This window comes from Diachasmimorpha longicaudata, chromosome 2, assembly GCF_034640455.1.
Source record: "Diachasmimorpha longicaudata isolate KC_UGA_2023 chromosome 2, iyDiaLong2, whole genome shotgun sequence".
Classification (NCBI taxonomy): Eukaryota; Metazoa; Arthropoda; class Insecta; order Hymenoptera; family Braconidae; genus Diachasmimorpha; species Diachasmimorpha longicaudata.
In genome coordinates, this window is record NC_087226.1 from 9,889,479 (window position 1) to 9,915,924 (window position 26,446).

Consider the following 26,446-nt stretch of genomic DNA (forward strand, 5'->3'; position numbering starts at 1 on the left):
ACCGCCACAACAATTAAAAAATTATGAAAAATCTACTGGAAATATCTACGATTATCCGTCGATACTCAAGGGAAATTGACGACAAATGGCCGATGTGAAATCAGAGTTTATCTAAAGATGATAATTGAATTCTTACGATTGATCGTTGTCGCCACTTGTCACGATAATTTATAACATATAATTTAATTTTCGAGGCATCCTTTCACCTGTTTGTTGAATAATATTTTTCAAGTGAAAAACATCACTGTATACGTACGCCAGATTATTGAGTGCGTCGAGGTAGTGCTTAATTTGATAATCGAGAAGACAAGTCAGTTTTTTTTCTATTTGGCAGGTGTTCAATATCACACCCATGACCTCTGAGAGCATTCAAATTACGTAAAAACCTTGGAATTAATGCTTTAATTTTAGTAAATTTCCTCATTTGAGCGTTTTGTGTCCGAAAAATGGTTTATTGGATCCTTAAGAAACGATTTGTCAAGAGGTACTGTACCCCAGTGATTAATTACTCGTTAACTGGGGTTAATTGGGGAGTGCATGTGGTTTCATTCATTACTGCTTTTGAATGGAGTCTTTAAATTCCTCAAATTCCGTTTGAAATTCACGTCTGCTGGGTTTAGAACTAACAGTTTTCTAGTCTCCATTAAGAGTGCTTTTAATCTCCAGTCATCAGTTCATCAAATTTTTTTCGGCCTCCAACGAGTTATCATGGAGACCTTGACAGTGAACTAGTGAAGAGTCTCGTCAGATGTTGGCACATGATTCTCATTGAAATAGCAAAACTTTATGAATGTATCCAATTTTTGCTGTTTATTTGGCCCAGTAGTATGATCTTTGTTGATTGTTGAACCAAAGAGTCTCAGAAAAAATTGAACGCGAGTCATAATTGAAGATTTACGGAGATCAATCATGGAATGGAACAGGTACGCATTCACTTGTTAATAGCATTTGATTTTGGTCATGAGGGTTGGGGGCCACTATAGGGAAAATCATCGTCAAAATAAAAAAATTATTCATCGAACATTTGCAAAGCGAAACAGAATTGCCACCCCTACGCACGACAATTGCTGATTCACGAGAAAATATGGGGATAAGACACAATAGCACACAACGCTCAAAGTTGATTCATACTCCAGCTGTTGTTTTACTGTACCACATGGTGCTCCCTCACACTTGATCGATTTTTTTTGTTTAGGTTTTGTCTGTCTGGTGTAGACAATAACGATTGAGAGTGCTGTGTACAACAATTATTTATTTTTCACTGAAATTCTTGGAAAGTGTCAATTAACATAGAGCTCCAGCTCATTTTGAACCTAGCCAGTGATCAGTGTTTTATTGACAATAAGTCAATTACTAACAATGCAGTCGAAATACCTCCTCATTGCTGGTCTGGTGCCATTCATCGCTCTTGATTTCTGGCATACCGGAGCGTAAGTTTATGCTGACAAGTCTTTTTTGTCGAATTCATGGACTAGTTTGTTGTTGTATTAAAATCACGGTTTTTATCATTAAATGCATGGTTAGTGTTGTAACGTCTCATAATCCATTTTCATGCAAAATCGGTTAAATAATTCAAAACTCATCAATAAAGCCACATAACATAAAACTTTGTTAAACATCTTGCCGATGTTACTTTGAAACAAATGCTAAAATGTAAATGTTAAAAAATGACGATTCTATGAACGAGCTACTAGTGTGTAATGTCATTCATCTGCACGCTTACTGAAACATTATTTTGTGTATTTTAAAGTCTATTGTTAATTTCGACTGTGAGATTTCTGTATCAATAAATAAATCATTTTTTATTTCCCTGGCAGTCACTTTTGTCAGCTTTTTGTGATCACCTCCAATTAATGACATATTTCCATTTTCGTCGTTTCGTCTGCATTCCAAACACTCATTACATGCTTTACATATTTTTTGCTCATCTACGCATCAACTTGATGATAAAAGGGGCTGAGGAAGTGAGCGATTTATCATCTGAGAGCAATGGATTTATTATTCATCAGTAGCATTGCTTCTTGTGTGTTCTTGTAACATTAGATTTTCCCTCAATATGTAAGCCATTTCTTTAATTACTACCAAATTTACTGGAATACAATTGAATTGTCATAATTTACTTCACAGCGAGTGCGAATTTCCGGGACTTTCTATACCATTTCCTGGGTCCACATTTCGTTAGTTTCTTTTAATATTTTTTTATTTATTGATTCTGCTCACCAAAAGAATGAAAAAACCCAACCAAATTGGGCCAAAGGGTCCACTGACTTTCCCATAGAATATTTTCGATAGAATAGGACCAGTAAAACCAACACGTTGAATGCAGCGCCATATTTTTAACAGAATTCTCAGGGGAATTAGAAAATTTTCCAGCAAATTCTCTGGTTATCTCTGTAATTTTTTTTGCAACTGGTTACGTGATCAGTTATCTAATATTGAAATATTCATTTACAGAGTCGTACTATGGACAGCCAAAGTGATGATCGTGACGTACCTTATAATATTCGGCATCTGTCCGCTGATATTCCATTATTCATATGCATTTCAACGTAAAGTACTCTTCTTAAACTTTGGTGAGACACATTTTTTACTACCGTTCATTTTTTTGTCGTTCACTCAATCTTCCTCCACTACCTATTTGTCAGCAGCAATAATAAGAGAATCTTTTTTTTATGTAGTACATTGGCCCCCATCAGTGGATTTTGACGATCCCCAGAGTGTAGGACTCCAGGGAGCGCGAAATTTCTATTTAAGTACAAGCGAGGGTGTTAAAATAGGTGCGTGGCAGATTCTGCCGACCTCACTGGTGAATGAATCGGCCAAGTGGACTGATGATGATTTCAATGCAGCACTGAGCAACCCAAAAAGGCCTGTATTCCTGTACATGCATGGAAATAGTGGAAATCGTGCTAGCAGTCATAGAGTGGAGCTATACAAGGTCTTTCAGCAGTTGGATTACCAAGTCATTGCCTTCGACTACAGAAGTTATGGGGACAGTGATCCTGCCGATCTGTCGGAGAATGGAGTCGTTGAAGACAGCAAGTTTGTGCTGCAGTGGCTGATGAAGAAGGTCAATGGGACTGTCCCAATATTCGTCTGGGGACACTCTCTGGGGACTGGAGTATCTAGTCATGCCCTGGCACTCCTCGCTGAGGAGAATGTCAGTCCAACAGGACTCTTCCTGGAGTCTCCATTCAACAACATGAACGATGAGCTGAGTTATCATCCCTTCGCCCAGATATTCAAGCATTTGCCCTGGTTCCATTGGGTGATCGTGCAGCCGTTCTATGGTAATGGGTTGAAATTCGAGTCTGACAAGCACATTGGGAATATCAAATGTCCTGTAATGATCCTGCATGCTGAGGATGACAATGTTATACCAATTTCACTGGGGGAAAAGGTAAATCTCTCACAAGAAATTCATATTTATTAAGTGCGGTTTATTCTTGAATTGAGTACATGTTTTTTCATGTTTCACTGGCAGTTATATAAGGAAGGACTGAGATTACATAAGGATGATCCCAATCAACTGGAAATGGTCAGGATAAACGGATCCTTAGGGCTTGGACACAAGTACATATGTCGATATGAACCTTTGCCAAATATAATTGAGTAAGTTTTCTGCTGTATAGACGTATTATTTGTTGAATACTTTCTTGTGTGATTTAAAAAATATTCCAATTTGATTTTCGTCTGTAATTTTGCTTTCTTGTTTCTTCCAGGACATTCGTTGCAAAAGCTCAGTCTAGACATCGTCAATGAGGAGATTTACATAAATTCAGGAAATTTAGTATAATATTCGTGCCGAAGAAATCCGGCGAGTTCAATCAATTCTCATTTGATTTTACCAGAATTCAATAATACTTAATTACGTATTATATGAGCGACTAGTGCCCAGTATTTTTGTGATAAACAAAAAAATTGAAAACATGTGGATTAATTCGTTACTAGGTTTTTCTTGGAAATAAGTCTGATCATTAGATATTGTGTGAGTGTACATGCTTCAGTGAGTATTGATTTCAATTTAGATGTTTGCAGTGATAATTAGTACATTTTTAATTCACGAAGGAAAAGAAATGACTCATGCTATACGTCGAATTACAGGTAATTAATTAAGAGATAAGCACGTGGGTCAGACGTTAGTAAATGGGAGGTGGAGATTTTTATCTCCACCTAACTTTTTTCTGGCATTCTGTAAAAAATCTTCGACGTATCTGTTTCATTATATTCGTGAAGTCTCTCGGAATAAATTATTTTTATGGGCTGTTGATTTTGTCATAAAAAAGAGAAGGGAATAATCGAAGCTTCATATTTTCGTCATGAAAGTTATATTTTCCTATAGTTTTGCACCATGTTCTTGTTGAAATTATTTAATGCAATAAATTCAGAAAGATTAGGGTGATATTGAGAGGGCTAAAATTTGGCGAACTGACCTAATTCTTGTGTTATTCCACTAGTATTCAATAATTACGTACTATATGAGTGACCCGATCCCAATATTTTTGTAATAAATGCAAAATTGAGAACGTGTACATTATTTCGATATTAACTTTCTTCTTGGGAATAAGTCTGATATCACATGTTGAGAGTGTCTATGCTTCAGTGAATATTTGTTTTAATTTATGTTTGAGTGATAAAAGATATAATAAATGTGAAGATATTCGTCTCAGCCTCATATTTTTTCCTGACATTTCCTCTTCATCTGCTCTATTCTGTCCAAGAATTATTTTTTTCAAGTAAATTAGTTCTAGTGTCAGTCGGTTTTCAGGAAAAGAGCGTACAACAGTGCGTCTACAACCATTGAATTAAATTTTCATTGCACTTACTAACATCAGGATTTATATTCACATTAATTAATGGCAAGAATTAGCAATGTCTTGAAGCAGTAATTTTAAAAATTCATATCATCGTGTGACTTGGAGTTTTGTCAGCTGATTAGTAATTCCATAAATCCTCAACAGAGGAAGATTTTGCTAGCTGTTTGAAACTAAAATATTGTTGTCATCGTCCCGTTCAATTGTTTGAACTTCTCCGAAGATCCAACTCCTCAACGAGATAAAAACGGTAGCACTAAGTAGAAAAAGAGGTATTTCAACATTACAAATATTTCTGCATGAAACTTCGACCCTAATTTTTTAAACAAATACTGTTCAATATAAATTCGGTGGAATTTTAACCTCAAAAATATCACCGTCACTGGGATTTAGAGTGATAAATAACAAAGGACAGTTATCGTATTATTGAAATAATTGTTTTTAGGAGAAAAATGAGTCGAAAGGAAGCACTTTCACAGTTTATTCAGCAAATCCATGGACGCCCGGTGGTCGTAAAGTTAAACAGTGGAGTTGATTACCGAGGTAATATTTCAATCTTGATCTAAAAAATGTTTAAATAGTTCAATCCAAGTAAATTCAGTGTAATGACAACTAATGTTGAAGAGTTAATTTGAGAGGAAAATTATATTTGTTTAAAATGAACGACAATTTATTAGGAGTTCTGGCCTGCCTGGATGGATACATGAATATCGCGCTTGAGCAGACTGAGGAGTACGTGAATGGACAGTTGAAGAATAAATATGGAGATGCATTTATTAGAGGGAACAATGTCCTCTACATTAGCACCCAAAAACGACGAACATGAGAGGCTTTCACGTCTAATTAAAAATTAATTACCAATCACTTTTCCATCGCTCTTAGTCACTGTATGAAAGGACAAGGCAGCATTTCATTTCTCAATAAATCATCTATGAACATTTTGTAGTACAAATGGTCTTTATTATATCATATGTGCATTAGAAATCTCCCAAATAACGAATAAAAAATGGAACGTCTTAAGGATCTCCGAGAATGGAATTAATTATTGAAGGGACGAACGATTGCCCTTGACAAACATGTTCACAACAGCGCCAATCTCCTTATCAAGCTCCTCCTCAGTCAGCAGTTTCTTCGAGGCAGTGGTTTGGGTGAGACCAGAAGACGAGGCAGTCGATATTTTCGAAGTGTCCAGGCTTTCTTCATTCATCGATACTTCTTTCTCCACTTCTCCTGTCATCTCCTTACCCAGCTCCATCTTATCTCCATCTACTTCCACTTCTCCAACGTCTTCCGAGGCTTCGTAATCGTGTTGAGTTCCACCAAGTTCATGCGAAACTTCAGCTGTCTTCTTGCTTTCAACATCAGGAGGGCCTGACGATTCTACGTTTTCCAATGGATTCTGTGTGTCCTCTACTAACTTCTGTTTCATTCTGGCCAGTCTCCTCTCTATCGCCAACTGCCTGTTCCTCGCGATCCTCTTCCTCATCTCCTCTTCTTCATCAACATCTTCACCAAGAGCTGCTGTCTCCTGAGTGTTCCCCTCTGTCTCTCCAGTTTTTTGGGAGATGAATCCCTGAGACTCACCATCGACTTCACTCGCTTCTTTCTCAGCCTCAACTCTCTCCCTCTCCCTCATCTTCGCCAGCCTCCTCTCCATCGCCATCTTTCTGTTTGCCTCCGTCCTCCTCTTAACTTCCTCATCAGACTCCTCCATCACCCGTGGGCTCTCCTTCCCTAGGTGACTGCTCACCTGCTTCGTTCTCTCAATCTGCTCAGCAATCAGCATGTCAAACTCATCGGCAGGCTCAGGGGATCTTGCCCTCTCCTCGCCCATCTGCTCGTCCTCCACCTCCATGGCCTGATCATCAGTCAGCATGTCTTTCCTGTACTTCGTCAGGTATGTCTGGAGTTCCCTCTTCGTTCCCAAGTGCTCCACCTTCTCCAGAAAGTCGTCAAACTCGTACTTGGGGAAGAGCCTGTGCGCCCAGTGCTCCAAACGCTTCATAACTCGGTCCAGGTCCGCCTTCTCGTGACCCTTACCGTGGAATTTGAAGCCCTCGAAGTACTTCTCAATCGTTGCCACACCCTTGGGTCCTTTCAGGCGAGCTGGATTCAATGTTGGAATCTCTCGACGAGTTATCCTCTTCTTTGATGTTGCTGGGTCTACTCGTTTTCCCTCATCCTCTTCACCGTCTTCATTTCCTGAGAGCTCTCTTGCCTCCTCGGGGTTCTCTTTAATGGACTCTGGGTCTGACAGGGACATCCTGGTGTCCTCGTTGTCCGATTGATTGTGAGACATCCTGACTGATTGATCCAATTAATGATTCAATTTTCGTTTTGATTTTAGCTCTAATTTTCGAGTTTTCTTAGGAGCAAGTTCGGGCAAGTCTCGATCCTTTCAAAGTTTTCCAACGATCGGTGAGCTTCCACAATGAGAAAATGATGATTGTCGATGGGCTGTTGATGATTTTGATGCTGTTATCGGTGAATAAATGATCTTGAAAGTAAACTTTGAGTTTTCGATCGCCTTTTTGGATTTCTTGGAGAAGTTAATTGCTCTATATTGGCTGTGAATTTTGCTGGATGTTTACTACTCAATTTTTTGATTATTTGGAGATCTTGGGATTTAATGTTTTCAATTGTCCAGAAATTTTTTATCGCTTGGAGAGTTTAATGATTTTTACTGGTCTTGGATAGATGTAGGGATGACCTCCTGCTATTTTGATCCTGGAAAATTAATGATGATTATCAACGATTGCCATATTCTAATTAATTATTTAAAGATTTAAAATTTGTTTTTCACGATTTAACAGAATTTTTGATCGTTTGGAGAATTAAATTTTTAATCGTAGGGAGAATGGTCTACATTCAATTTAAAATGTCCTTAACACCGTTGATCCCCCAACTATTTTTCCCAAAATAAGAAAAAATTAACAATAAATATCCATTTATACGCCGTAAATCGACAATTGAATTATAAGAGGTGAGAAAAGAGGCCCTCAAAATGTCCATTATCATTCATTACTTCATGATTTAGAAGTGTAACTAATGACTTTCAACAAATCATTCGAAAGGGCCTCAGAAATTCCGTTATTTTTCATCAAACCGCCGTGTTATCCCCGTAGGCAGTTTCCCGCCACTTGTTTTCCTGGAGAGTTTGTCAAAATGGTCGCAGACTGTAAGTTGATATTTTATAATATTATTATCGCTTTGGTTAATGTTTAGTGGCTTCGATAGTTCAATGGCGAGCTAATATATATTATTTTGAGTTTCAATCAGTGGTAAAAAAGGGTTTCAGTTGTTACTTCATAGCGTTCATCAAAACATAACCTCACCCTCGAGTATCTCCAAATTTTCAATGATACAATGGGTGTCAGATATTATTTGAAGTCACTCTTGTCCTCCTCTTTTTCAGTCTCATGACACTCCCATGCATCAAAATCACCGTCTTTAGTCATTCGTTGGAGAATAGATTCCACAAGTTTTTTATTCAACTTATCTGTCTGCGTTAACTCGCGCACCACGTTGCCTTTGTATTCGGTATTGCCTTCGTCATCGGACCGGGCAATATGTTGATCAACGTTTTTGTGGATGTTCTCCTGATTAATCGGTGTACCTGGCATATTTATCAATTTCCCGTACAACAAAGCGATTAATTATTCACAAGGAGTGACGAACGTTGGTGAGGAAGGTCAAGTGTCGTGTTTCCACTTTTTCCGAGCAACTGATAGGAGTTGGCGCGTAGGTAACAAATTTTTTTGCCCGTCGAGGGAGAGCGGGGAGTTATCGTTTTAGTGACGATTCTGAGGATGGGAGGGTGGCGGCATGAGAGATTTCAATTTTTAATTCATAATAATTACAGGTTGCGAAACTGTTGGCAAGCAGACAATTGCTATATATTTTTGTAATTTTCATTTCTAAGCAGAATAAACCATCAGATTTGAATGCATAAAAAGAAAATTGTGAAACAGGATGTGATTCGTCGTCGTGAGGGTAACCACGTGGACTTGCTTTCCCACCTGTGTCATGCAGCATTATTAGTGTTGAGAGGTCAGAGGTAGGGAGCACAGGGAAAATAAAATCTGAAGACCTGAGCGTGAGAAATGGAAGGGATAAGGTCATCTCTTCGGACACAGCAGAATGTAATTTTTGTCACGGTTGCATTAATATAATCCACGTTATCGTGACACTAAACAACTATCGTGTGTCGATTACAATTGTGTGGGGGGTAATGTTTTACTGGTTCAAGAGTACGAGTTCAGTGCAGTCCGTCCCTTGATATTGTCCCGTAAATATCGCTCGTTGTTGGAGTAATTTAATTTTTACGCTCAAGTGAAAACGTGCGGTACTACTCTCTTGCAGAAATATTACTCTGGAGTAATTATTTTGTGAGTGGATTGAACAATTATTATTCAAAAGTTTATCATTCAATGCCGAAGTCCATCGATTTTTTCATTATTGGATTTTCAATGAATTATTTATGCCATAAATGATTTTATAATTTATGGGATTTTATTGATCCAAACAGAATATGTAAAAACTATTTCGTGGAATCTAAAAGAACATATGATACTCAAATTTCATTTTGAAATCGTTGTTTTGGAAATACGCTAAGCAATAACTCATTAATTATTACGTAATTAAATCATTTTTAATATTCATTTTTGGAACACTTTGTTTTTCATATATTCACGTAGTCAACGTATGGATACGGAATAATTTGAAGTGATAGGAGTCGATGAATCTGTTTAATTATCTTTTTCTTATCCGTTATGGATTCAAAATTACTGCATGACATGACGTTAGCGGGATTAGCAAATGTTAAATAGAGAAACACGTGTGCAGTCAGGGCGCATTCTTTTTCGCGCATAATTTTCAACACATTTTTTTAACTTTCCGCTCAATGTTCAATTACCACATGAATAGAAATGTGTCCGGGGTTAAGGTACAATCGTAGATTTATTAGCTCTTGGGAAGAATGGAGAATTGTCGAAGATCTTCTTCAGCTGCTTATGGGGTAAATTTAGGGAATTGTTAGTTTATTTTGGTGCTTGGTTCATCTCGTTGGTTGAAGTCAGCTGGAATGCGAGGGTGATTCCGAATATACCGGCGTTTTACGTTCACGAAGTGCATTCCCGACGTTAAAAGTGGTCACGACGCTATTGCAGTTTATCAGCTTTTGGCGGATTTTATTGATTGTTTTTCGCATTCTAACTGTAGCCAATAGACGCAATATTCAACGGATAATTTTTTATAACTTTACTGATAACTTTTCAAGTTCGCTTATATTAAACAAAACAAAAAAACAATTGTTGGATCCATGTAACTCTTCATGGAATCGAATAGATTGACTAGATATAAATCCGAATTTTGTGAATTTTGAATTATAATTTTGTCTCACGGTGTAATTGAAGTGGCCGACATTCAGATAAAAAAATAACCCCCGAATATGACTGAAGCCCTAGAATTACTCGGGTTTCACACTCAAAGTTCATTACGAAGAAGTGAAGTCATCAAGTTTTCCACTTCATCTCACCTTATCTCGTCCTTGATTAATGTACATCGCCTCGATATCTTGAAATGCTCCAGTCATACATTGTATCACTCGTAATTTTTTACACTACTTTTATTAGCATTTTATTTATGCTAACTAAATCATCAGTTTCTAATCGCTCGCCGAACGTTGTGCTTCTGAACATGGAAATTAATGAGAAGAAAAATATCCAGATCATCATTCAGTCAAGAAGGAAAAAGAAGCATTAACAAACACCCTCCACGTTCTACTTTTTTTCCTGATGTCGTGTGACACGGAAAGAATATCACAGGATATGTCCGTTTGCCCTCGTAGAAGTTTTTTCTAATGAGAGGAATGTATCATCTACATTCAGAAAGAATTCCAAGAAACTGAAGGTCTGTGATAGATCGAAATTTAATTGAAGAAACTTTTGCTGAGAGAAAGAAATATCGATTTGAACTGAAGAAAGATTAGTTTATACGGAAACGATTTTATTATAGTAGAGCATATTTTATTTATTTATTTACTCATCAATGCCCTTTTGGAGTTCTAAGTTTGTTCAATGGCATCGATTTTATACAGCGCGGATTAGAGTTACATAAAAGTCACAAGAAAATACAGCAGAAGTATAGTGTTTGAATTAGCAATACAAGTCGAGAGATAAATCAGTGAAATAGTAGTCTAATGAGTAGAAATGTATGTGCAGAGTACTTCTGGATAATTACATGGTGTATTCGAAGAAGATATTTAATGATGAGAGATTGATATGCTTGTACCAAGTAGTAGATAATAGCAAAAAAAACTTTACATAACTGATCACACTTCCATCAATCGAAAACAGTAAAATTAATAATCATTTTTTTATAGCTAATAAATCGATATTTCTGTCTTACCACCGGATTTTATTTTACGACTATTCAATCGATGAACGATTTCGATTGATCACAGACGTTTTACTTAAAAATTATCCATCGTGATCAATGAAATTACACGCCATATTGGATTAATAAAATAAGGAGAAAAACAACTTCCTATCGGGAAGTTAAAAATGAACTTGAAATACACATCGAAATCTCTTACAAATATTCGATAAATATTGATAAAGTTCTACAAGTTCAAATGACACTGAGATAAACACTAGGTTTATCATACATACCTTACAAACACTAAGCTGCATTCATTATGTAATCTTTACCCAATAGCCGCCTGCTGATTATCAATAATTAAACAAATTGTGGTACTTGGTTTTTTCAATGACAGAATGAGTCGGAGTACATCATGAAAAAAATGATAATGAATAGGTACAAGGAATGACGGGTGTAATTTTTTGTATTTCAGTTGAGGAAATGCATAACTCTGGAACGCAAATAAGTCGTGGGGAAGAAGATTGGGAATTGTAATCCAAAGCTGGGGAATTTTCTTATGATGTTATTTTGATGCTGTAATGTTTATTTTTTGAGAAATAGCAACATTATTATTACATACTTTTTTATAGAGTGAACTGAGCACTGTAAAAAATTGTTTAATAAGAATTTCTCTATCTCCTTTAGATTGAGAGATATCAACACCCAAAATTCATATATCAATACTCAAAATTGATGAGCAGTATTTCTTCGCTTTGCTGCGAAATCCATTTGGAATAGATCTTTAATCTCTCAATGGAGGGCTCGAATGAATTATAATTCCCTGGAATGGATTGCAAGCGGATGAATAATTCAATAAACTTAGGAAGAGTCAAAGATAACTGATTTGGCGCTTTTACCGTTATGTTGTTATATCGTAAAAACGGGTGATGCGCGTGAGTCGGCGAACTCAGTCTAGTGGTTTAGTTTGTATCTCCTTCAAGGTGTGTCAAGTACGGCTTAAATTTGCCGCCAGAAAGTGGGGTGATATTTCCCTCGAGCTCTATTGATTTCTGTAGGGCCAGGTTTCTGTCCACTGCATTTTTATTCCAAAGCCATCTGAGTGCTCGCGCTCGTTTTACCGTTGTTAATTCGCTAAATTTTCACAAGTGCAATGGTTATCCTACTGTACAAAGGTATTAAAATTGTTTTTTTTTGGGGGTGAAGGGAGCTTTCTTGGTGCAAGTGCTCGGGGAATTTTTGAAGGGTTGAAAAATTTTTGAGCGCCGGTGAGGAAATGCATTCGGGGTGTGCAATGTCGGGGCGGAAGCCGTTAGAATGCCAGGAAATATTTACGCTTCAATTATTCATATGTCATTTTACAATTGTTAGACAATCAGATCAATGACTTTGATATTTTTTTTGTTGTTGCTTTATTGCAAATTAGAAATGACTTTCGAGGCATTTGATGGGAGTTTCAACTGTGAGAGGAGGATATTTTTTAATTCAGTAATAAAGGTCCATTGAAATATTTTTTATCTACTCAATTTGATGATCTCCACTAAAGTTGATGATCTTGGCTCTCACCTGATTTCTATCTCCTGGATATCACTCCCTGGATCACATCATTCTAGCATTCTTCACGTAGTAATTGTTGTCGCAAAACAATCATGGGATTATCGTACTCTTATTATCGTCGATAGTCGATAAGATATCTGTGTAATTAATCACACATCAATTTAATGACGTAAGCAACTCGAGGTTTGAAAGACGGTATTGTTTTGATTTGAGAGAATCCACGTAATAGATCATCGCAATTCTGATCACTATGCGTTCATGATGGGGAATGAGTCATATTTATAAGATTTCTATCATATAATATAATTAGAATACTTGAGATAATAAAGATTTTGTTCATTTTGTTATAGATAACATGTCGGCAATACAGCCACTGTCGAACGGACTCCTGAATGGGTTCGCGCACGACGAGAAGGTGAGGATAGAGACTTTTTTCTATTTTAATTACTTTCCAATAGATTAAATTCAATGAAATATATGCCTTCAAAAATTGGCTCATTAAATTATCGTTAACTATCATTATGTAAACAGCTGATAGGTTATGGGTACCGTCAAATCTATATAATAAATTAATGAATTATTTTCTGCTCATTGAGTCGAGGTGTAATTACAATTTTTTTTCTTCTTCAGGTGCTTCCCATGGCTGACGACGATGGCTATTTGTCACCGAGTTCAACGGGAAGAGATGGTAAATATATAGGAATAATTATAAGGATAATAACAATTTGATTAATTGTGGGACAGGGTAATCCTAGACTCACGGGCAAACTTAGTTGAGCTGGAATTTACCACTTCCTGTCATAAATTGCGTGAATTTTGTTCATATTTCTTTGAATTCAATTTTTAAAAATTCTAGGGCCTAATCAGATCCTCGTGGCAGACATGGACACAACCCACGAGCCGAATGGACGAGTCAGGATTAAAAAAAATCCGGACGAGGGACAATCTGACGTTTTATCAGTGCCCGGCCTGTTGATGAGAGTGGCCAAGAAGCACCCGGATCGTCCAGCTTTAGTGACATGTCCCCAAGTCGATGGTGCACGTAAAACGTGGACGTACAGGTATTGCAAACAATAAAAGGACTTCTTTATCGGTAATCAAAATTATTACTTCTGAGAATTACTGGTCTAGATCGACAACTTGAAGCCCTTTGAAACAATTCATCTTATGTAGCGGAAATAGTTCAATCAGGATTTAACAATATCAATAAACGATTAATTACTACAACACATAATACCATTTTTTATGTGATAATTACCATTCAGGGACTACGAGCGAGACGTGAGGACAGTCGCCAAGGCATTTTTGAAGTTGGGATTGCAGAGACATCATAGCGTCGCAATTTTGGGATTCAACAGCCCTCAGTGGTTCATCGCAGACATGGCTGCTATCTACGCGGGGTATTTACTTTCTCATAGAATGAAAAAACATTTGCAAGACAACAACCTGATTTTTAAAATATCTCAAAAAACAGAAATTGAGTTTTCACATAAGAGCATGTGAACGATATTGCGTTTCAATATTTTACATATTATTGTTAGGCCTTAACATTGCGAATTACAGGGTCCTTAATAATTACAGGGGATTCGCTGCTGGAATTTACACTACAAATTCAGCAGACGCTTGTCAGTACTGTGCTGACCATAGTCGTGCTAATATAGTTGTCGTGGAGGATCATAAACAGTTGGAGAAAATATTGAGTGTCAAGCATACATTACCGCACTTGAAGGCAATTATTCAGTACGAGGGGTCACCAAAAGATAAGAGCGTACTAAGTGTAAGTTCTCTGTAATTTTTACGATTAAAAATAACAATCAACATATTAAATGGATACATAACTGAATCAATTTCAATTATTAACGATCAATTAATGACCAATTATTATTGGTGTTCTAGTGGAATGACGTACTTGCACTTGGAAAAGCCGAGTCGGACGATAAGTTAGAAGCAGTATTGAAGACCCTCGGTGTCAATGAATGCTGCACACTAGTCTACACGGTACCATATAAATCCTAATAATCGATCAAACCCTTGGCACAATTATTGATAATTATTAATCACGAGCATTTTACTGTCAGTCAGGTACTGTGGGTCGTCCCAAAGCTGTTATGCTAAGTCATGATAATTTAATTCATGATGCAATGTTGATAAGAGATGCAGTACCTAAGTCTAATGAGATAGAAACTGTAGTCAGCTATTTGCCTCTCTCTCACGTTGCTGCTCAGGTAATAATGTAACAAATTAACTCATAGATATGAACAAGAGAATATTATTTGCGGTAGATAATTTTGATGATTCCAATGATGATGAAGATTTCTTTAACGGATTTTTTTCAATGTTTACTTCGTGTAACACCACTTCAGCACAAGTTTGACGTCCATGGATAAATAAATCTAAAAAAAAACGTGTGTTTTTCTATTAATGTCAGGTTATTGAAATATTCACGAGTCTGTGGATGGAAGCAACGGTTTACTTCGCTGACAAAAATGCATTGAAGGGAAGTTTGGTGGAGACACTGGTATACGCAAGGCCTACAGCATTCCTCGGTGTACCCAGAGTCTGGGAGAAAATCTACGAGAAGATGATGGTGGTGGCCCGCAACAATGGGCCCATTAAAACGTGGATTGCCACATGGGCGAAAAATCAGGGACTCAACTACAACATGAATAAGATGAATGGTGTTGATTACAAAAGTTGGGGATACTTGATTGCTAAGTGGCTCGTGTTTAATAAGATCAAAGCCACGCTGGGCTTGGACAGGTGTGGTATGTTCGTCACAGCTGCTGCACCACTCAGTATTGAAATTAAAAAATATTTCATGAGCCTCGATATACCTATTATGGATGCTTTCGGGATGTCCGAGTGCGCTGGAGCTCATACACTGAATTTGAACGATAATTACAGGTAATATTTATTGTAGTATAGGGTGGGGTGGGGCGAACACGTGGAGTAAAGAGGACATACATTATTTTTACTTTTGACAAATGATTAGAGGAATATTTGATTGCAAGAAATATTGTGTTGTAGATTGGGGAGTGTTGGGAAATTCTTGAAGGGTTGCAAGACGAAATTGGATAATCCTGATAATACAGGAGAGGGGGAGATATGCATGCTTGGCCGACACGTCTTCATGGGATATCTGGGGGAACCGGAGAAGACGAGGGAAGCTAAGGATGATCAGAACTGGCTGCATAGTGGGGATTTGGGAAGGCTCGATGGCCAAGGATTCTTATACATTACAGGTGAGTTTAATTATTTCTCGTCAGATGGATTAAATATATCTTAGATACCCTTGGATTTTCTGCAATAAAAAAAATAGAATTTGAGCATATAATTTTTCATGCCTGTGTTTATTCTAACGTTAATTATTTTTTTTAAGTATCAATGAACAATAGAAATTGTTTATTCCATTATGAGGGGATGTATTTAAGATATTGTTCTTACAGGAAGGATAAAAGAATTGATCATCACTGCTGGCGGTGAAAATATTCCCCCTGTTCAGATTGAACAGGCACTATTGAAGGAATTACCAGCACTAAGTAATGCAATGCTCATTGGGGATATGAAGAAATATTTGACGATATTGGTGACCCTCAAGGTTCGTATATGTAGAACTCTACTTTATGTCACGAACACTTATTGACAACCCTTATGCATTTAATTTTTGTTCTATGCATGGATCCATAATTATCCTGTTAACATTCACAGACGAATATGAATCCTGACACTGGTGGACCTCTAGATAGCCTTTTTCCTTCAACAAGGTCTTGGGCCAAATCTCTCGGCAGTAAAGCCACTACAGTCTCAGAAATAATTCGCACGCGAGACCCGGCAATTTACCAAGCCATTGAGAAAGCAATAGAACGGATGAATCTTCAGGCGACGAGTAATGCCCAGAGGGTCCAGAAATTCACGATTCTCCCACATGATTTCTCCATTCCTACTGGTGAATTGGGCCCTACTCTTAAACTGAAAAGGGGTACTGTTATGAAACAGTACGAGGATTTCATTGAGGAGATGTACAAGTAATGGATTAATTGAAATGAATTATTATATCATCACATAATCAGCTCACGTGGCGGAAGACGTTGGGTTGGATTAGGTGGGGTACTTTGGCCTAGTGTCTGCAATTCATGCCCAAGGAACAGCCAAAAATTATTATTTAACTATCTGTTAGTGGTAAATTTGTTTGGAATGACTGAGGTATTCGGTTTTTCTTGCAGCAAAAAATTCCATTGAAAAATTTTGTGAATTCGCTGATACAATCTGCTGAATTTTTGGTGAAGTTATTCGCTTTCAATCAGAATGTTCCATTGAAAGAATGTCAAAAATGAGTTCACTGATTTTTTTTAGTTGAGAACCTGTAATTGAGAGTTTTTTTATGAAACTAATAGACTTTTTCTGCGAATTCGCTCATTTTTCCTTTAAATTTTTGTTGTGCCTGCACTGTACACAACAGAGTCGTTGAATTATTTCGAGAAAATTCGATGCTGAACAAGTCTCTAATTACGATCGAATCCCGAAAAAAACTCAGCAAAATTATGATTTAAAATTAGGATAGCTTTTCATACTGTGTAAATTACTGGGGAGAAGTGTAAATACAGAGAATTATTTGTAATTCTCTGACCAATCGAAACGTATGGCAAAAACATGAGAGTAATGGTCCTGGTTTTTCATTGTAAATGAAACATAGAATTTTTTTGTTAAAATGATGATTTATGGCGTATGGATACTTAAGTAATAACACTAAGAAAGTGCCTTTCAACAGCTGAATTATAAAAATAGTTGAGGAATTGTGAATTATTCTTGTTCTAGAATAATTTTGAGTGAACAGACCAATGCATAATGAAATGGATCTTCAGTTATACCGAGAATTGATTAGAATTAATTAATTAATTCAAGATAAAGGTACTTATCCTTTTGAAATTAGGGAAAATTAAATGACGAATGAGGAATTTTTTTTCACTTTCGATTTGGTAAAATAATTGATGAAACGTGATATATGTATTTGTCATTAATTATTAGAAAAAAAATACATAACGTCCCATTGAATATCACAATATCTACGTAAATACGTCGCAATTGAGGTGCATGGAATATACTGGTAGTTAATTATGGTTTTGCTGTAGAAAAATTGAGACAATTATATTGACAGGGTGACAATAAACACGATTTATGTTATTGGTTTATTTTAATTTAGCGGAGGTAACAGGCACTTTTTGTATTTGCCATAATCGAGCGGTGGAAAGTTGATTATAATGTAATATTTATAATAAAAAACATGCAACATGATATGCTCTGTTAATCATTCATTTATCAGAAGGAATTTTTCAATAGAAAAATCTTCCAGGCCAATGACAGTTCTTATTGTAAGTCATTAATAAAAGAAAGTGATATAACCAAATCAATGATTACCTATTCGGGGCGATTGAACAATAAAATTTTGAATCAGAAAAAGAGTTGAATAGGATTTGATATATTGAAAAAAAAACCATTCAACAAGATGTTATTTCTCAATGATTTATTCATTACACGAGCAATTCTCTGAGACTAAAACTATGGCTAATTTCTCATATAAAAATAAATATGATTTTTTGAGGGGGAGACAAACGTTGAGAGAAGACAGTGCATTTTTTCTTCTTTAATTATTCGGTGTGTGTTACTACAAGTTTTGTTCAGTTGATTTTATTCATCTTTACATTATCTCAAGCTGCATTTTCCACTCCCATTTTTGTATTCTTATGTTAGTGGCTAGATGATACAGATTTTAGTAACAATCTGACTCGTTATTTTTTCAATAAGAAAAATATTCTAAGCAAATCACAGCGATTGGCAAAATGCAGATCTATTAATTGTCTATTTTTAATGTGTTTGAGTAATTGATTTCATCAGCACAGAAAAATAATACGACCGAATCAACGATTGTTATTCTATATGATTGATGTAAAAATTCAGGAAACTCCCACGAGGGAAAAATGATTAAGGGTTTAAAAATTTTACAAGTACATTTTCAATCACTGAATTAATTCCCATGTCCGGCATTTCTCTACTCTCACTGAGGAACAGAATTAATTATTTAATTACAGTACAATACAAAAAAAATATCCTCTCACATGTGGACATGAACATGCGACGCATAAATACAATTAATTAGTTGGAATCGTTTTCAACGACCAATTGATTACTAATAATGGGAAACCGATTCGTTCTACTTCTCATGTGATTCAGGCGTTCCTTCGAGCATTCTTGAATTATCTCTGATCTATATCGAATTAACTATCAAATCGTAATAAATTGTCCTCACGATTATAATTGTCAGTGCTGGTGTTTTACGAACTAGTCGATGTGTTGAATTTCTGTTGGATTATCGATGTTTTACGCTGGGGGACTGTCTCCGGAGTTGGAATAGCATCGCCAGTGGAGCAAACACCCAACGGCCCTGGGGGCTTCGGCTTTGCTGTTGATTTCTGTTTTGCCATTTGGTAATCACCGGAATCGAAGAATTTTTGCTGCAAGGGAGTTTCGAAAATTCGTTAGTCGAATTAATTTATGTTTGTTAAGAGCACATTCCAATCAACCAGAATTTTTCATAAATTTAATTTTGTTAATTCAATAGTTCAAATTTAAATAATACATGTGTAGTAAAAATCCCCGAAGCCTATCTAACTAACATAAAGATAAAAAATTAATTATTACCCCTTTGGCCAGTCTTTTCTGGAGGAACGCCGAGTGCCCACTTATTGGCCGGCCACCAGTATTTGGAAACTTGGCCTTGAGTTTTGCCTCCTCCAGTTTTTCAATGGCATTGGACGATAACTACACATCAAGTAAAAATGATAAAAAAATTACATCACTCAAAACGATTTTCAATGAGACAAAATTATGAATGAACTTAAATAAACTACTGTTGTGCTGCAAAATCACGACAATTGGGACAAATTGTAGGGTTAAAATGCAGCACACAATAGTGAACCTCCAATCATGTGACGAATGATGATAATAAAATAATTTCTGTAATTATCACCTCGGGAACTTGAGGTGGTTCCATCGTCGTCTGCTCGTCGCTCATTTTTGCTCGTTTCGGCGTAATGTTGCTTTCAATAAGTACACGCTTGACACCAGTCACCCTTGGCAGTCACCTATTGAAGCCTGCGAAATCGTATGACATGGAGATGGCGGTTATGATCAGTTGTAATGAAGCCTGTATTTTATCGATGTCTCAACACCAATGAGAAAATAGTCTCGTGAAATTAATTAACACACAGTTATTGTGAATCTAATGGCAATTATCGCTTTTACGTTACTGGAGATCAATTGTTGAGATAACCAATAAGGAAATTTAATCAGCGAATTGTCAACAATGAAGAGATCTCGACGAATGAAGAAAAGCGGGATATTCATGTATGTGGGGGGGGGTACACGGTGAGAAAAAGATGGCAGCGCCACACAGCTACCGGCCATTTCAATTGCTCAACTGTTCATTCGTCAACTGTCAACATGAGAAACATGGATTCAATGAGAAAGGTAAGAAATCAATCTTTTGTATTGTATACTAAAGAAAAGATAGTAATGTCGAATCGTGTTGGCAACCTGAGGTTGTTTCATGGGGTTTTTATGGCCATGATATGATGGGAGAATTTTGTGGCAGTTCCCCCACAGAAAAGCATTCTTTAGTCGACTAAATAACAAACTCTTCGCCTTGTTGTCTCTCCCCAGATGAACTGGCATTCGTCAACTATATCTCTGAATGCGAGTTCAATAACAGGAAGTCAAGCGAGCACAAGAAGTACCTACCGTCCCCGTGATCCTCAGCAAATTCGTCAACCAGACGAGACAAAAGAAAAACTGGAGCCCCTGATAAAGGGGATTCACGAGACATCAGCTGAGAACAATGCCTTCATCAAGGAGTCGATGACTCTCCTGAAGGCCCTGGATATCGAGCCAAGATCACTCTCACCAGAGACGAACGACCAACTGGATAAAGTATCCGTCATCTTGAAAACCGAGAATCTGGCAGTCCTTGACGAAACTCTGCTAACGATATCTCGAAATAGAAGGAGACTTGATGACATTCAGAGATCGAGGATTGACAGAAACTTGAAGAGAAAGTACGAGGATCTCTGCAGTCGTTATGCGAGACTCGAGGAAAAGGTGAATAACACCCAGGAGCGGGTGAGTTTCATAACCGATTTTGTGGACACTGCACGAGAGTTCAACGAGAGAGAGTACTCTGATATTATTCATAAAGCGACGAAGTTGAATGAATACAGAGAGGCTGCACGTAATTTGGAAAATGAACTGTGTGGACTTGATGTGGCTGATGATTATCCAGAAAGGATTCTGGAGAAATACAGTTATTATTTGGGGGCCACTGGAGAGCTTGCAGAGCTGAATAAAACTGTCAATCAGTATGGAGAACTACCGGCTGATATTCTGCAGGCGAAGGCTGCTGTCGAGCAAAAGGAGAGACGACGTGTCGAGGTGAAAAATATGTTGGACGAGCGGATGATGAAGTAGTCGAGTGCCTGTGTGTGAGGGTAGACTCTTGAGACTCCATCTAATGAGACAAATAGTTTGTAATTTATGCAATGAAAGAGATAAAATGACGGTCGTATTCAGAAGACGAATTTGAATGAGTATGCTGTCGAGCAGAGACAGGAACGACGTGTCCAGGTGCAAATTTGTTCGGACGACTGGATGATGGCGTGGTCGAGTCGAGTGCTTGAGGTTTGATTTGGTAGAATCATTTGTAATTTACGAAATCGAAGCTAAATGACGAAGATAACCTTTGATCAGGGTGAGATATTATTTATACGAAAAAAATGGATAATGAGACACAGTGAAAAGACCATCTTCATAAATCAAAAATATTATTCATACAAAAAGAAGAAAAATTTGCATTTCTTTGTACAATTCACAACTTTAAAATCCATATTTAGATTTCGTTTGTTTTCTAGCCATTTTGTTTGCAGCCCATTGGTTCTGCAGCTCGATTTCCATGGCTTTGGCTTGATGGGCCAGGTAGGTGATCTGGTGCTTCTTCTTGGAGGCAGTGCTGGGGCCAGCACTGGACAATGACACTGTCCGTTGTACTGGCTCCTCTGTCAGGGCCTTCACCAGCCACTCCCTCTCGTCGGGCTTTATGTCGTCTCCACTGATATCGATGATGTTCGTCCCCTGGATGAGTTCGTTCTTCCTCTTTATTCCTCGTTTTCCACAGAGATACTCGATTGCTTTCTCGTCGAATGCCACGTTCCCCTCAGCGTCCACGTGATACTCCTGCTCGGGTACTGGTAGTTTCGGACCAACTTCAGCCTGATTCTTCAGGAGAATCTCCTCTCGTGGAAGATTCATCACTGTGCTCCTCAGGGTCTGAGTGTCCCCAGATGTTGGGGTCATTTGTGGGGTGTTGTCCAAAGTTTTTTCGTGAGGATCCCTCTCCGGGGGAGGAGGCAGCATGAGGGAGGCCATCGCCTCTTCAGGCACTGCGATTTCGACTGATTTCGAAAGTGAAAAGAAATCAAAATTCTTTTGGGGTGCTAAACTTTTCTCGTCGTCTTCGTCTTCAGAGTTTGAGTCGTATTTTAGTGAATTTAGGGCGGAGGATATCGTTGGGGGCTGGGGTTTTTTCGTGGGTTTGCGTAATTGAGAGGGGGTTAAGGAGGATGAGAGGGGCTTGGGCTTTGTGAGAACCTGTGGCACGAGGTTCTTTGCACTTGGTAGGGATCCTCCTGGGGCTGGTAACATGCTGAAGAGGCCACTTCCACTCTGTAATATATAGAAATAAAAAAGTTTTCGTTAGGAATTTGAAGTTTGACACCCCTCTCTTGAGATTAATAGTGAAAAGTCCAGTAATTTGAGAGGGTAAACTAACATTCAATATATCCTTTTTTTAGGGAACAGTTGAATTTATACTGGAATATAAAGGAGTAGATTTTGGGTTGGAATTTGAAGAAATATTTACTTACCGAGGAAGGTTCTTTTCTCGTTTTCTTCTTCTCCATTTCCTCGTCAACATCTTTGAACTAGAAAAAATAGTCAGGAGAGATAAACAATATTAAATAATAATAGATAAATTGACGATGAATCGTTAACTGTGCTGGACAACTAGAAAACTTATCTTGAATTTTTTCAACTCACGTCAGATAGAGATGGAACTAGAAATTGTACAGGAGCTTTTTCCCTCTTCTGTGGGAGTTCTGAAGGTATTTGAGTGGTTTTGGTGACAGGCATTTCATGATCTTCTGCTAAAGGAGGTTGACAGCTCCTAGGTTTGGGTAGAGAGTTGAATAACGAAGATTCAGGGAGATTTTCATATTTGTTGGGTTCAGTTTCCTGAGTTTCATTCGCTACTTCTGGAAGATTACTTATTCTTGGGGCATTCCCATTGTTTATTATTGTTTTTGGAGGAACTAAAGCATTTTGTTCATCGGACGTAACCTCGTCTCCACTCTCGTCACTGCTGTCATAAGCCACTAGACCTACGAGACTCATTCCGGGCTTTTTTTTAAAGGAACTCAGATTTTTTTTTTAATAAACAAATTTATTAAATCACATGTCCTAGGGGGTTTTCAATTAATTTATGGCTAAACTCGAGTGAAAATTGTTGAAATTATTGGAATGACATTTTACTAACAAAAAGTGTCAACACAAACTCACGAGGAAAACCTTGAGGTGGGGTAGCGCATGCGTAAATGTTTTTTTGTTTTTTTTTTTAACCGAAAAGCTGCGTAAAAGCAGTGAAAAATGTATCAGCCATCCAGTCATTCATTAATAACAATCGATGATAATAATTTAATTACAAAATTAGGCCGTTTTATTGGGCATTACGGGCAGTAAAGATGTGTAAAAGCAATTGGAACACATTCTAGTCCACAGCGCAGCCCTGCGCGCACATCAAATATGGCGAACGGCCTGTGGCGTTGTAAGGCACGTTTGGCGTTCGTTCTACGTTTTGTTTGGGAAATTGGGGAGAAAAATACGTAAATTGAGCGAAATACTGTCTAATAAGGTAATAATTAATAGATAATAGTGGAAAGTAATGATTTAATGACGAAATCGGTGATCAGTATGAGTTATTACATGTGAAAACATGTAACAAGCCTTATGACCAAAATCTCCAACCCGTGCGCAGCTCCCCGGCGCACGTTCAAAATGGTGGCCGGTTTTTTCTACGCAGCAGAGGTGTTCGCGTGCACTCTACGGTTTTTTGGAGTAAAGGGACGGTATGATTGACGAAATAATTATTAATAACGCATCAATCCAGTAGCCAGTTGGTCAGTAAATAATTAATTATCGAATCACTATCTATTATGGAGTATTTTACATCCATTAAATATGGAGAGACAAAAATTCTCCAGGCCTTTGCGCAATCTCTCCGCGCATGATATGCCGGACGGCCGCAGTGTTCTCTGTACAGATTTTGCGAGAAAAAATGGATTCAATGAACGAAAGAACTCTTAAAAACATATTACTTAATTAATGAGATGGACAGTAACTAATAAGTCACATCATTGGCATTTATTATGGAGTATTACATGCAGTAAACATGGACGAAATGCACATGAAAAATATTTGCCAGGCCTCTGCGCAATTGCCCCGCGCATGCCCAATATAGCCATCAGCCTTCGGTGCTGAGTGAAGGTTTTGGAGTAGGATTAACGTGTATTGGGATACAGATAGCAGCAACTCAATGCAAATATCGTCAATAATACACAAACGGATTAACAATCATGGATGACAATAATTTTGACACAGGATCCCTATCTTATGGCGCCAATTCAAATAAATTACAAGTCAACCGAAGAATACAAAATTGTCAAATTGTCAAAATTGACGTTCTGTCATCCCTACATGGTCGACGTCCATGGAGGGTCACTAGATGGCACCTGGTGTTGTATTCTGGTCAAGAGACAAATGTCTGAGATGTTTGGACGAATGGTTATTAACTAATAATCAATTGAATCCAATCGGTTGAAGGACTGTAAAATCAGTGAGAAAAATGGACGTGGAGGACATAGTTTGTGATTTTGTGATAGTGTCATGTGATAAAGTGTTTCGTGAGTTTCGTCATTGTCGATGAGGTGATTGATACGCCAGATGTCGTTCTGTGGTATTGCTTTTGCCGGGTAAATCGGGGGTTTTAATTTTTTGAATCGTGAGTGAGTAAATTGAGTGAATTTAATTAGGAAGTGTCGTAGTGTCATTAGTGGTTGTGGAAAGTGTCAAGGAAGCAACGAATTTTTGGATGATCCAGAAATCTTGGGTATTGATTGGAGACATCCTGAGCAGTACCTGGACGAGGCCTTACTCGGTGAGTCATTAATTATTATAAATATATTACGATTTTATTTTTTTTCTTGTTACGTTGCTCGAGAAATTTTAAGAAGTCAACCTCGGTTGTCCTTCCAAGAGGAAAATTTATTCAACCGAGGTCTATAATGGATAACAAATCGACCGTCGGTTAAGAAATCTGGTTCTTGGAAAATGTGATTAGTAGGAGATAATTATGTTACTAAATTAATTCATTTTATTCTGAATTTTTAACTTCCCTTCACTCTTCACTTAATTTTTCAATAATGGAAATGAATAGAAAACATTCGTGATTACATTTTGAATTCAAGATATTGAAAGAATTAATTGAGTAAGATGATTAATTAACACTTCACTGATCTATTTAATATTTAATTAAGTTCACACCCACCTCTAATGATTCAAAAAAAGAATAGGAAAAAAATCTGCCATTAAATTCTCATCGAACTTGTGGATACTTTATGTTATTGTGAATTATTGACATGACGATATTAATTAAATTCAACTTCAGAAAATGAGTCAGTTAAATTTTTCTATCAGTAATTATTAAATCATTTTCAAGTCATAACTTAAGCCAAATAATAGGAGTCATAAGACGATAGAATTATTATTTTTTACAAACGAGCTCTTCGTGTCACCTCAAGCATTAAGTAATATTTATTTCAGCAATTTCTTTTAAATTTAGATTTTTGTAGTATTTTAGTTCTATTTTTAATTATCGGAGTTTCTAGTAGAAAAAGAAGGGAAGAATGATTTAATTATGATTTAACTGATTCCAAATCCACCTTCAATGATTCGAAAAAAAAGATTGAAAAAAAAATCCCTCTGATTACTCTCGTCTGCAAAACCTTGCTCTTTTACGCAATTTTACCGTTTTATTAAAGTTTGCTCGCAAATGAAACGAAACCCATATAACCTACCTAATTTAGCGAGTAGCATTTTCGAGTGGGTACCACTCCAAGAGGAGTAGTAGGGCAGGGTTCTATTGACAGCGGTTATTGCCTAACTGCGTACCTCAACCTAATATGCGCCCTCTTCGTACCCCTTCTCATCCCTCTCTGGCTTTCTCCGCTGCCTCTATCCCACGTAGACGGGGTGAATCCTGGGTATATCTGCCTATGCGAAATGGGAGTGGGGATTTTTACCAGTTTGTAGTTAAATTGAACAATGACGTAATTGCCTGAACAAGTTTAATCATTGCAGTGGTAACTCGATTAGCGGTATTTTATTACAATAAATTTATTTAACAAATGAGATGAGCGAGACAAGTAGTGATTTTTTTATTTTTCTCATTCGGGTCATATTCTAAAAATATTGTCTTATTTAATGTCGGTAATTGCTTAATAGACTGCCTAATTTGTTATAACAAAAAATGTTTGTTTATG

General features: G+C 37.2%; 8 protein-coding genes across 22 annotated transcripts in view; 5 read left to right on the top strand and 3 right to left on the bottom strand.

The window, feature by feature from the left end:
* The first annotated feature begins 123 nt into the window (after window positions 1-123).
* On the top strand, window positions 124-4,669 carry LOC135173077 (lysophosphatidylserine lipase ABHD12). Of its 9 annotated transcripts, none has more exons than XM_064139692.1 (6): window positions 129-484; window positions 1,196-1,430; window positions 2,455-2,573; window positions 2,679-3,400; window positions 3,485-3,612; window positions 3,723-4,669. In XM_064139692.1, exons 2-6 carry the CDS (start codon window positions 1,360-1,362, stop codon window positions 3,760-3,762), a joined length of 1,080 nt encoding a protein of 359 aa, XP_063995762.1. In that variant the 5' UTR covers window positions 129-484; window positions 1,196-1,359; the 3' UTR covers window positions 3,763-4,669. The 9 variants fall into 9 exon arrangements, with proteins under 9 accessions (XP_063995767.1, XP_063995766.1, XP_063995762.1 ...); XM_064139693.1 differs by having other exon boundaries at window positions 129-378; XM_064139695.1 differs by having other exon boundaries at window positions 163-279.
* A 134-nt stretch (window positions 4,670-4,803) lies between these two features.
* LOC135173096 (U6 snRNA-associated Sm-like protein LSm6) lies at window positions 4,804-5,759 on the top strand. Its single transcript, XM_064139726.1, has 3 exons — window positions 4,804-5,086; window positions 5,260-5,357; window positions 5,492-5,759. The coding sequence occupies exons 2-3, from the start codon at window positions 5,267-5,269 to the stop codon at window positions 5,638-5,640; spliced, it is 240 nt and encodes a 79-aa protein (XP_063995796.1). The 5' UTR covers window positions 4,804-5,086; window positions 5,260-5,266; the 3' UTR covers window positions 5,641-5,759.
* On the bottom strand, window positions 5,753-7,541 carry LOC135173065 (TIMELESS-interacting protein). The gene has a single exon (XM_064139660.1). The coding sequence runs from the start codon at window positions 7,111-7,113 to the stop codon at window positions 5,857-5,859; it is 1,257 nt and encodes a 418-aa protein (XP_063995730.1). The 5' UTR covers window positions 7,114-7,541; the 3' UTR covers window positions 5,753-5,856.
* Window positions 7,542-7,847: 306 nt separating this feature from the next.
* Window positions 7,848-18,041, top strand: LOC135173052 (very long-chain-fatty-acid--CoA ligase bubblegum). Of its 3 annotated transcripts, none has more exons than XM_064139642.1 (12): window positions 7,848-7,992; window positions 13,100-13,164; window positions 13,380-13,437; window positions 13,606-13,810; window positions 14,015-14,149; window positions 14,331-14,526; window positions 14,646-14,747; window positions 14,828-14,974; window positions 15,178-15,653; window positions 15,777-15,991; window positions 16,196-16,347; window positions 16,458-18,041. In XM_064139642.1, exons 1-12 carry the CDS (start codon window positions 7,863-7,865, stop codon window positions 16,776-16,778), a joined length of 2,202 nt encoding a protein of 733 aa, XP_063995712.1. In that variant the 5' UTR covers window positions 7,848-7,862; the 3' UTR covers window positions 16,779-18,041. The 3 variants fall into 3 exon arrangements, with proteins under 3 accessions (XP_063995712.1, XP_063995714.1, XP_063995713.1); XM_064139644.1 differs by lacking the exon at window positions 7,848-7,992 and adding an exon at window positions 9,015-9,202; XM_064139643.1 differs by lacking the exon at window positions 7,848-7,992 and adding an exon at window positions 12,209-12,367.
* Window positions 18,042-18,255: 214 nt separating this feature from the next.
* Endos (endosulfine) lies at window positions 18,256-19,915 on the bottom strand. Its single transcript, XM_064139723.1, has 3 exons — window positions 19,774-19,915; window positions 19,446-19,565; window positions 18,256-19,258 (listed from the first exon to the last, which is right to left on the bottom strand). The coding sequence occupies exons 1-3, from the start codon at window positions 19,816-19,818 to the stop codon at window positions 19,079-19,081; spliced, it is 345 nt and encodes a 114-aa protein (XP_063995793.1). The 5' UTR covers window positions 19,819-19,915; the 3' UTR covers window positions 18,256-19,078.
* Window positions 19,916-20,138: 223 nt separating this feature from the next.
* On the top strand, window positions 20,139-21,643 carry LOC135173083 (uncharacterized). The gene is made up of 2 exons (XM_064139710.1): window positions 20,139-20,273; window positions 20,466-21,643. Exons 1-2 carry the CDS (start codon window positions 20,247-20,249, stop codon window positions 21,264-21,266), a joined length of 828 nt encoding a protein of 275 aa, XP_063995780.1. The 5' UTR covers window positions 20,139-20,246; the 3' UTR covers window positions 21,267-21,643.
* On the bottom strand, window positions 21,603-23,586 carry LOC135173064 (proline-rich protein PRCC). The gene is made up of 3 exons (XM_064139659.1): window positions 22,890-23,586; window positions 22,718-22,774; window positions 21,603-22,517 (listed from the first exon to the last, which is right to left on the bottom strand). The coding sequence occupies exons 1-3, from the start codon at window positions 23,241-23,243 to the stop codon at window positions 21,672-21,674; spliced, it is 1,257 nt and encodes a 418-aa protein (XP_063995729.1). The 5' UTR covers window positions 23,244-23,586; the 3' UTR covers window positions 21,603-21,671.
* A 62-nt stretch (window positions 23,587-23,648) lies between these two features.
* LOC135173075 (homeobox protein orthopedia-like) overlaps window positions 23,649-26,446 on the top strand; it is a 115,321-nt gene continuing 112,523 nt past the window's right edge. For 4 of the 5 annotated variants that reach the window (XM_064139684.1, XM_064139686.1, XM_064139685.1 and 1 more), the window contains exon 1: window positions 23,649-25,062. The gene's annotated coding sequence lies outside the window, so the exon portion shown is untranslated. The remainder of the gene's footprint in view (window positions 25,063-26,446) is intronic. The other variant, XM_064139688.1, reaches the window with a different exon arrangement.